Here is a 10,842-nt window from a genome sequence, read left to right as displayed (position 1 = left end):
CTTGCCTGTCTTAAGCAGTCTCATCTCTCCCTATCCTAACACAGAATGTATCAGATCAGTTTCCTCCTTTTTCTACTCCACTCCTGACATTCATATTCACTGTTTTTTATTGGGTGTTTTCAGCCATCTGAAATAGTCCGTATTGTTCCAATTTATAAAACTGTTCTGAGTACCTTATAATCATTGTAGTAGGCCATCATGCAGGCTACTTTGTTGCAGCAGGATACACTAAAAAGACTTGGCAACTTTCAAAGCTGACTTGGCGTGAGAATCTCTGAGACTTAGCAAAACAGGTGTAGCCTGTTTTTTTGGCGTGCGATGTATTGCAAATAAATTAATTTTGTTCATGGCTAGCGTGAAAGAGGACATGAAAGTGTGTGTCTCACGCTAAAAGCACGAGACGTGGCAACCCTGAAAGTTACACCTATGTTATAAACTATATTTCACAAATTATTTGCAATTCATTCTGACTTGTTATTAAATACAGTTGACTATGTGTCTCGGTTTAAGGTCCAGGTAAGGACCATGACTGCTCTACTGCGCTGCTGTTCCAGTTGCTCCATCACTCTGTCACTCATAATCCATGAATAGAAGTGAAACAGCGCTTGGTGCGCAGTTTGCGTTTTGGTGGCAGGCTTCCCTTGATTCTCATCAAATGGCAGCCTCTGATCGCAGCTAGTGCGCCAGGATACAAATGACACTTCATTTGGAAGAACAACCCCAGAAAGATGAGGATTTTACAGTTGTGATTCCGTAAGGAAACAGAAGAGGATAAAGAAGAATTAGTTATCTTAACTGAGCTCATTCTTGTGAGATAAAATTGTTGACCTCACTGGGTAAGAGAACGTTATGTTAGCCAGCTAGCTAGCTAGCTAGCCAACCGCCGCTTTTCCGCTGCTGCCTCCCTCCACGAGGGTTGGCCTCCCCATAAGCTGCATCCCCCCTCCGCTGTGGCCCCAAGCCCTTCCGAGGCTTTCTTGTGCCTGCTGCAGTGTGTGTGGTCATGAAAAGCTGCTTTTGTCTGAAAAGGAAGGACGCTGTGCCGCGAGTAACAGTTAAGTCGATAAGAAGCTCAAACGAACAGCTAATGTTACCTCAGTGCTGTTTGTATTTACTTGCTAGTATTTTCAATATTGCCTCTGTGTACAGTGATAACAAACGTTAGTGTTTCTTAGTTATCGCTGGCTAACGTTAGACGGCCAGTCCAGAGGCTAGCTATGTTTACATGCTAGCTAACTTAGCTGGTCAAAATGTTTGAAACGAACAGTTTGTGAATTTCAGCAAGGGGTTGAGTTAGGTATGATACTTGGATGTACAATATCACCAGCTCTGTCTTAGTAGTTATTTGATCGGAGTAATGCCTTTATACTACAGCTACTTAGTGTATGAGTACTGACAGTTGCTCAGAATCCTTAACTCGCTAGCAAGCTATTTTGTTTTACCTTGGAGTATGTGGCTAGACGGTGGTTGTCATATTTATGTTTGCTTGGTGGGGAGCCAGCTAGGAACCTATGGCTAGCAAGGTAGCTATTGCTAGCAACCACTACATTAGCTCTTGCCTGGATGGCACCTGGACAAAGCAACACAGCCCAGTATCCATTACCAGTGTTATGTCTGCCTGTTTGCTTGCTGTTGTAGTCCTTCATAAATAACCAATCACACTTAAAAATTATTTGTATGTTTGTCTTACTAATAATAGCTAGCTATAATAACGTTAATCTAGCCAATGCTACCTTGCCTGTAGTCACTGGATTTCAGCAAGCTAACGTTTGTTAGCCGTAAACTTAGCTCGTTATGTTGAGACATAGTTTGCCGTCTTATGCAGCAGTTTTATTAATGCAAATCTATTTAACACGTATAAAGTGCCATTTTCCGAATAGCTTAGTGGCTTCCAGTGTGTTGCCAGTGCGGGTAATTACAGAGATCAGGTGGAAATGGCAGATCCACGGAGGCTAGATATGATGCCGCAACTGGCACCTGACTAGCGCTTAACTTGCACTTCAGCAGTTACATTCCTGCACTTCTTTTTCCTCTTTTCTAGGTTGTTGTTTTTCTAATTCTCATGTAAAGTAGTATTTATTGTTACACCATGCTTTTTTATTGCTCTTAGCTTGACTGTTCTCTCCCTTGTACGTCGCTTTGGACAAAAGCGTCTGCTAAATGACTAAATGTAAATGTAAATGCAACATCCAGATCCCGTTATATCAGCTTGATTGATCTATTGTGCAAGGTAACGTTGTGCTGGCTCTGGACAGAAACGCCAGTCTGAGTTTTCTAGGCTTTGGTCCACATGAAATGTCATCGGTGGCAATGGTCATTTCGTTTTTGTCTAGTGAAATTCAATACCTTGCTAGGATACTCTCTTTAGTCCCACTAAGATGCCTGTTGTCAATACCAGCTGTAAATATAAATCAATAACAGCTGTAAATATCAATAACAGTTGTAAATATAAGACATGTCTAAGTGTGACATGTGTGAAAACTTGTATGAGTTCATTATTATCCAAAGAGGAATCAACAACAAATGTGTGCTTCATCGGTTTGGACTTTAAGAGGTTTTGATTCAATCTCTTATCCTGATGAGCAGTATCATGCATGATGCATGTTATACGACACAAGGCTTAATGTGGTTAACCAAGTCTTTTAATTCATTTAATTTATTCAAACGGCTGGTGGAATAGTCAAAAGGGGCCTGATAAAACAAACTTGCCCTTCATTTGCCCCTAAGTCTGTGCTGGATAGCCATCAGATAATAAGTGTAGAGATATGCGTTTGCCTCTCATACCTGTCAAGTCTTGTTTTATCCGACTGAGTGACTGCCATGGCACACTGTGTGTCTCACTACGTCTCTGTAACAGTTTTAGGCTCGTCTGCCTAGTAGTTTCAGTATTCAGCATCACTGAACAATGTATCTCGAGGCGAACTAGACCGGTTTATGAAATGCCTCGCAAATGTAACAGTATGCTTGCACAAGTTGTCTTTTGTGTATATGTTTGGGCGGTGGGAATTGCTCACGGATTTCGTACCTCGTAGATGTCAGTCATGTTAACTTGACAGGTGTGGCCGATGTATGTTTTTTTTTTTTTTTACCTCATTTAATCTATTAAACTATCTGTTTCTTCATGGTTGACATCGTAAACCCCAGAATTCTCAGCAGCTTCTTTTGGTCATCTGTTTTGAGCAGCGATGTGACTAGTGGTGCTTTAGTGTAGTGTGATCCCATGCAGGATGGCTCTCTTCAGGTTGGCCATTGCCGGTGCCCCTTTCAGTCAGGGGTGTGGGAGTTTTGTGTGAACCATTGGCCGAAACAAACGAGGCGTAAAAGTGGCACTCCTGGGAGATGGAAGGCGGCTTTGGCTAGTTTCCCTTTACTGTGTTTGCTTACACTCTCTTTCCCCGCCACCTGTGCAAATAAATGCCCCAAGAAGCCACTTTCTTTTAGGGAGAGGTGGTGGAATTCCACAACAATTGAGTAAGCAGCAGCACAGCTTGGCCCGGCCCTGGCGCTCCTGAGGAGTCATGGGAACCCCTCCCTCACCGCCTGCCCTTCACCTCCAGATGAGCTGGCTGGACCAGGAAGTCGTCCGCCACCTTTCTGTCCCTGTGGCTCACCGGAGAACTGAAACAAGACCTGCTTAATGACATCCCTCGTCTGGCTTTCTCTCTGTGGCGTCTTTTTTCTGACTCTCTCTATCCCTCTCTCTCTCTCTCTCTCGCTCGCTCCTTCTCTTTGTCTCGCTCCCTGTGGTTTCATCTTGCGTTACGAGTTTGGGCCCCCAGTGTGATCTTGGCACTCTTGTCTCTCCGGATTTGGCTGCTTCTGTCCCTCTCTCAACTCTACAGAGATGTTGTCTTCCTCATCGGAGGAGTTCAGACGAGCTTTTTCAACCAGAGATTTTCCCCCACGCCAGGCCTCTCGAGTCTGCCTCATAAAGGCACGCTCTCTCTGGCTGCATCTGCAGCAATGCAAAGATAATCGAGCGCTGCGCTCTTGAATCTTTCATGCAAAAGAAAAGTGAGAGTCCAGATTAACCAGGGTGTTTGACCAGTCTGCTCTCATTGAATAAAGGTAACTTTTGAGCGTATCAAAGCACAAGCTGCCTTTTTTAGTGTGATTTCAAGTCTGCCTTTAGAAATAGAAAACATGTTCACTCTTATTCTCTTCACTAGCATGGTGTTGACAGGGTAGCGGTTTGGGCTTTGACTAGTCTGTAGCTGGGGATATGTGGTGAAACTGTGCTGTGTGTTGCCTTGGATGAATATATCTGCATTCGATGAATGAATGATGTTAAGGTTTGGCTCTGACAAAAGAGTAATGCCAAATGCCATTCCACAGAAAATGGAAACAGGGGTTTGGGTCTGTTTTGCAGTCGATTCTGATGTTTTTTTATGTGTTCTTGAAGCCTCTCCCTTCTCATTTGCCTAACTTGCCGATTCTGATGTTTTTTTATGTGTTCTTGAAGCCTCTCCCTTCTCATTTGCCTAACTTGCCTCATGTCTCGAGGGTAAGGCTGGCTGCCGGACGCAGAAATCGAGGAAGGAAGAGGGACACATGCACGAAACTTTGATGTGGTAATTCCTGTCTGGTGTTTTTTTCACACGTCTGACAGAGAATGATCTAATCGCCCGGCCCCTCCCTGCTAGGGTTAAGTCAGGTGTGTCAGCCAGGTGACTTCTGACAAAAAAAAGTCCTGTCCTCCGCGCCATCTCCGTGTGCCAAGTTTCGTTCGATTCCCTCGCTCGCTCTGTCTCTGTCTCGCTCGTGAGTGTTATTTACCTTGGCCTCTTCTCTGACTCACTCGGATGGCATTCTTTAAGACGGCCTTTTGTCACCCCTTCAGGCCAGGGAGCGGGGTCGCCTAGGAGATGCCAGGCAGGGAGGCCTTGTTGCCTAGCTGCCTCGCTAAAAGCTCCGCACTTGCCCCAGAAAGGCAGCTTTCATTAGTATGCTGCTACCTCATCTTGTCATAGGGGACTGAGGATATCCTAAAAGAGGGGAGAACATGAGCCCTTTTTGTAACATGTTTACGTACGTTTTTTAACGTAGGCCTATGTGAAGAATTTAAAGAACAACTAGAAAGCTCTCTCTTGGGTCGATGGCTGCCAAGTTTCTACATATCACTATCAGGCTGAATCAGTGCAGACAAGCCGGCGTCTGCGCTCCTTTCAGATAGTGCAGATTGCAAGGCCAGCTAACTTTTAATCTCTCAATCCAAATATAGACTGGAACAAAGAGTTTAAAAAGAAGCCTTTTCTCTCCTTTTAAGCAAGTGTTGGCCTTCAACACAGCTGTGATTAATTCTGGGTACTTTAGGCCCCTTTTATCGAGACTGCATCATGTTAGCGATTCTCTCCTGGTCATTAGGAGATGGCCTACAGCACGACAGTAAGATGTTCTTGCTTTTGCTTGTCATTAGCTTCCCTGTTTGTTCTTAAGCGGCTCTTTGAAAACTAAAATCTCTGGAAAGTCCTCTTAATTCGGAGGGGATTATCTAGATCACATAGTTTCAGTTAATCTTTCATCACTGCCTGTCAGACGATGTCCTCCAGCGTACCGCAACGCCCAGCCACCCACTCCGACTTCCCATAGCAGTGGGGATGGCATTAGCGAGTGTGGTTTTGAGTACTCTCAGCTGTCTTTTTGAGGAAGCTACAGTCGACTGAGAAACACCCCCGTACACACACACACACACACACACACGCCCCTCTAGCACTGCTCCACCACCCGTTCTGGTTCCTCCCACTCAGTCGAGTATCAGTGGGAGGTTTGGATGAACCACTGGTCTGTGCTGTGCTGACATGCTCAGAGGAGTTTGGCTTACAGCAGCGTCTCTCTACCGATGTTCTCACCGTGTTGAAGAGGTGACGTCATGTTCGTGTGTGTGAATTCGTTGTGGTAGAGTAGGAGCTGTGGTAGAGTAGGAGCTGTGGTAGCAGTCTAAAAAGCTGCACATCTTTTTTTGTTAAATAGCTTGCACCTGACTGGAGAGTGTTATTTATTAACTTGTGGTGTCATTGAAAGCATGACAGAAGCTTGTAGCAGGCTGGTGTTTTTTGTTAATTAGTTATCGGGGGCATAATTCCTAAGTCTCTTCCCAGCAGCCGATTAAGTACTCCGATTGACAGAGTTTTGCAGCAGCCTTGCCTCCCTGCTCTGCACGTCATACTTACTCCCTTTGACAGCAAACCCTGGTCTCTTCCTCTGAGGCCCTTTGTCCTGCCACTCATTCAGTTATCAGCTGCTAAACTTGTCATGTGTGTCTTGTGCATCCTAATCCCTGTATCATGATCCCAGACCTCAGCCTCCTGGCTCTCTGCTGTGTTTGTGGTCTCCGTCTGATAAAGGAGGTTCTGAGTGAGGATGGAGTTTCTGATCTCTCTCTCTCTCTCTCTCTCTTTCTCCCCTCCAGAAATCCTCCGTGATGCCAGAGGTACGGGACCTGTCAGACGCGCTGCCTGAGTTACCCATGGATCCGATCACCGGGGTCGGGGTGGTTGCCTCCCGAAACAGAGCACCCACTGGCTATGACGTGGTAAGGATTCGGTTCAATTAAAAAAAAAATATGTAGCACCAACAACCATTGAAATGGTGCTTTACAGAGCCCGGAGCCTGAACCCTCTAGAGAAAGCATTAAGGTGGCTGGGGCAAGGGAAAACTCCCCTTTAACAGGAAGTAACCTTGAGCAGAACCTCAGTTCAAAGGGGGGACCCATCTCCTTGGAGCCGGCTGAATAGAGAGATAGAGATAGAAAAGGGAGGAGAGAAGAAGAGAGAATCAGGAGCAAGCAGATGGATTCATACACGTACACGATTCAGAGGATAAAACATGTTGGCACACATGCGGCATATGTACATGATACAGACATGATTCCATGGAACGTAAAATAAGGTATTATACATGAATTTGACAATCAATTGTAGCTAAAAAAAATGGAGAGGTGTGTGTGTGTGTTATAAAATCAGGTTACATTTCTCTATGGAGGCATAGTACCACAAGCCTCAAATGCATGGAGATATTTAGAAACATGGCTGATCAGTGATCTGTTTCTACTAGTTTTTTTTTTCAACCATTCCTTAGAGCGAGACGTTTTGATGCGGTTGCCTGACAGTACATTCAAATGCTGCATCGCTTCAGTTGCTTTGATTGCATATGCAGATGCACTCAGACTCTACAAGAGGAATGTGTCACATGAGACCAACGCCGAGTCTCTCTCTCCGAGAGAGAGTCTGTAAATTCAGTGGGGTTATGGCAAACTGGGTGACTAGGCCTCTGGACAGTGTCTATTTTGAGCCACCAGAGGAGTGAGAACTAGGACAGCAGAGAGGCTGCTGGTGGGGGGGGGGGGGGGGGGGTGTTGATGATGAGGTTGCTTGTGTGTGTGTGTGTGTGAGAGGGGGGGGGGGGTTGTTTGTTTATGAAGCAACACATTGGAAACACTGGGGTGTGTGTTGGTTCAGGTTGTTCTCACCATCTGTCCCTTAGTGCTCTCTCTCGCCCTCTTACCTTTGCATATTCTCTCCTGTCTCTTTCTTGCTGCTCCTGGACACGTCTGTTCCCGTTCATTTGCATGGACGTGTTATTCTTTCTCTCCCATCCAAATGTCATCCCATGCAGTCTTCCTGTAGCTCGACAGGAAGGGCAAGGAGCTAGCAGCTTCAAGGCCGTGGGTTCATTCCCAGGGAACATACAAACTGATAGTTATACGCTACCTACACTGTAGGAGTCTCCTAAATGTCATGTCTCGATTTAAAAAGGAAAATGTTTTTACTATTACGTAATTTACATTATACAGGTAGATGTGATTGTGGTACTTCGTTATTCTGACCGACTGCATCCAATCAAAAGCCTATAATGTGGTTGCTATGATGCAGAACTATTAGTTCGCACAATTTTAGAATGAATGCCTCCTCACGTATTTGCCTAAGAAGACATTATAGGTGTTTGTATTTACCCTTGACTAGCTGTTCAAATATCGCATACAACAGCTACAAAGTACTAGGCAGGTTTTTTTCCTCCACACACCTGGGTTGCACCTGTAGACCATCATTGGTCTGTGTTCCAAGAAAAACAAGCCTTGTTCTCCCTTAGCACATATACACACATGTAGTATCCACTCTCAAAAGCAGATACGCCACACACACACACACACACACACACACACTGTCACTTTCTCTCACTCACTCACTCACACACACAAACACACTCACACTCACACTTTGATCGTTCCCAATGAAGTGCTCTCCTGGCCGAGCATCAAAGACATTCCCTGGGAGAAACGTGAGCTGTGGTGAAGCTGATCGATGTCACCTGACCTAATAAGGCTCTCAGGCATGCATGTACACACACACACACACACACACACACACACACACACACACACACACACACACACACACACAGGCTTGTGAGGATGGTGTCAGGGGGCCTCAGTGTAGGGGGGAAAGTGGCCCCACACATTCATAGTCCATAGCTACTCGCATTTGCGTGTCTTCAGGATATCAGAGTAAGCCGCCTTCACTAACCACCGCATACAGCGAGGCATTCAACGACGTGATGAAGGAAATGGGTCTGTGTGTTCCAGTGTAAGATCTCCTGCACCTCTCAGTTTATTAGTGGCCTTCTAGCTCGTCAGAGGTCAGAGGTCATTGGGTCTCATAACTAGCAGTCCTCTTCCTATTTGTGCACAATCAACCCCCTCACCTTTTCCACTTTGATCCTGCACTGGCCTTTGCAACCTCTAGTCTCTCGCACAATGAACTCCTTCAGCAGTCATCCTGAGTTTTCTATGGTCAGTTTTCTGTGGTGGCCGTGCGGGACGTCATGGCTGAGGGAACTCCAGAGGGAGATGCAGACGCATGGGGCTGTGAGACTGTGGTCGCCGTGGTATTTGGCCCACCAGAGCAGAGTCCACACCCCAGCGGAGACGAGGGGGGAGAGGAGAACGAGCCAACAATGGGGGTGCAGAGAGGGCGTGAAGGGAGGAGCCCTGCCCCGCTGAATGCGCCCCGTCCTCCTGCCTCTCCCCATTCACACAGTGTCCTCCCGGGAGTGGATGAGAGATGGACAGAGAGGGAGATGGGTGAGGGGCAAAGAGAGAGAGAGAGAAAGAGAGAGAAACACAGAAAGGGCTACATTGTTTCCGAGTGGAACAGTGGATTACTTGTTGTCCTCCACTCTCTCTGGTCTGGCTAATCTGCCCACGGTCTTGTGGGTTGACCTCTGGCTGGCGGTCTGTGATGTAGACCCCCCCCCCCCCCCCCCCCCTCTCTCTGTCTCTTTTTTCTCTCTCTCTTTTTCTCTCTCTCTGTCTCTTTTTTCTCTCTCTCTCTCTCTCTCTGCTTTAATCGCCTGCACTCTCCGCCGTTGTTTTGCTGAACTTCCTTCCCCATGGCTGTCTCTTTTCAAGCCATGCCGGATGAATACGCTCATTGTAATCCCTCTTATTGTTTCCAAGCGCATCCCTCTCCCCCACTTCCACCCCCACAGTGGGCATCACACACACACACACACACACACACACACACAAGGGATTTCTGTGCTTTCCACTGACAAACATCATCGTCATTATGTAGCTGGGCAAATGGTCAGTAACTGCCCCGTATTAGAAGCAGTGACTGCACTCCAGTGGACAGTGGACAGCTGTGGCGGGACTGGGACTGTCTGGGAGTGGATCGTGGCTGTGGCCCAGTAAGCAAAGGGCTCGAGAAGACGGAGGGTGTGGACGAGAGCGCAGCGTTTGCTGCCATTGTTTTTGCACTTTTGTTGACTTAAAATCCTGCCAGACCAGAAAGAAACTGTCTCACGACATCGAGAGCAAGAGAGAGAGGGAGAGAGAGATCAGTGCGTTTCCTCCTGCCTGCTCAGACACGCATCCTTCTCATGTCAAAACCACACAGCCCGGTGAACACACAGCCCACCCAAGAAGGGGCTTGCACATGGGGAAGGAGAAAGAAAGAAGAAAGAAGTAAAGAGATAAAGAAAGAAAGAGAGAGGGGAGAAGGGAGAGGATGGGCAGAGTGCAGAGTGGCAGTAGGTCCCCTCCTCAGTGGCGTTTCCTCTTCCTTTCACTCCCCCGTTGCCTTTCATCGGCCCTTAGCAGGATGCTGTGTGCACTGACCTGGGAACAGAGGGCAAGATGAGGGTGGGAGGCCCATGGGTGGAGAGCGCTTTCTCTTCTTTTTCTCTCTCTCTCTCCCTCCCTCTGTCTTCTTTCTTTCTTTTTTCCATTCCTCCTCTGTTTCGTCTTTTAAAGCCTGCTATGTCTGACTGACTGACTTTCTTGGCTTATTTTGGTGTCTCACTTTCACTTCACTTTCACTAGTGTGTGTGTCTCTCTCTCTCTCTCTCTCTCTCTCTGTCTCTCTCTCTGTCTCACCTTCCTTTTTTCTCTTCCTCTTTTCTTCCATTGTCTGCTCTCCATTTGGGTTCTCTCAGTTCCTCCCTGTACTCCTCCCTCTCTGTAAAGGCAACCGATTGTGACTGCTCATGCACACGTCATGGCACACCTCCTCCGTGTTTGCCAGCACATTATCAGTCATCTGTGGTGGATATCACGAGTGGTACCATAGGCCCTAATGTTTGCCCCCTCAATCATACACATATCACTGGAGGAATGTATACTAAACTGGTCGCCATGGCGCTACGGAACACTCCGTCTGTAGTGTGGGTAGCTCCTCCAGCTGCTTTTGCCGTTAAGTGCACATTTTTTGCCTTGACATCCCCCAGCAACCAACTCCCCCAAAACACATGCATACACAGACCCACATGGCTTCTCTACCATACACACTCATTCAGTGCTGTTTCTCCAGTGTAGAATTATGGAAAGGCCTATGATTTGATGGG

The 10,842-nt window shown here is 46.8% G+C and overlaps 1 protein-coding gene across 2 annotated transcripts in view; it reads left to right on the top strand.

The window, feature by feature from the left end:
• Window positions 1-568: 568 nt before the first annotated feature.
• Window positions 569-10,842, top strand: part of mvb12ba (multivesicular body subunit 12Ba) — a 22,774-nt gene continuing 12,500 nt past the window's right edge. The window contains exons 1-2 of one of the 2 annotated variants that reach the window (XM_012830201.3): window positions 569-836; window positions 6,410-6,532. In XM_012830201.3, coding sequence (XP_012685655.2) covers window positions 6,422-6,532 — 111 coding nt within the window. In that variant the 5' untranslated portion in view covers window positions 569-836; window positions 6,410-6,421. The other variant, XM_012830199.2, reaches the window with a different exon arrangement.

This window comes from Clupea harengus, chromosome 12, assembly GCF_900700415.2.
Source record: "Clupea harengus chromosome 12, Ch_v2.0.2, whole genome shotgun sequence".
In the NCBI taxonomy this organism is placed as follows: Eukaryota; Metazoa; Chordata; class Actinopteri; order Clupeiformes; family Clupeidae; genus Clupea; species Clupea harengus.
The sequence above is the reverse complement of the archived record's forward strand: the minus strand, read 5'-3'. Positions and strand labels throughout refer to the sequence as shown.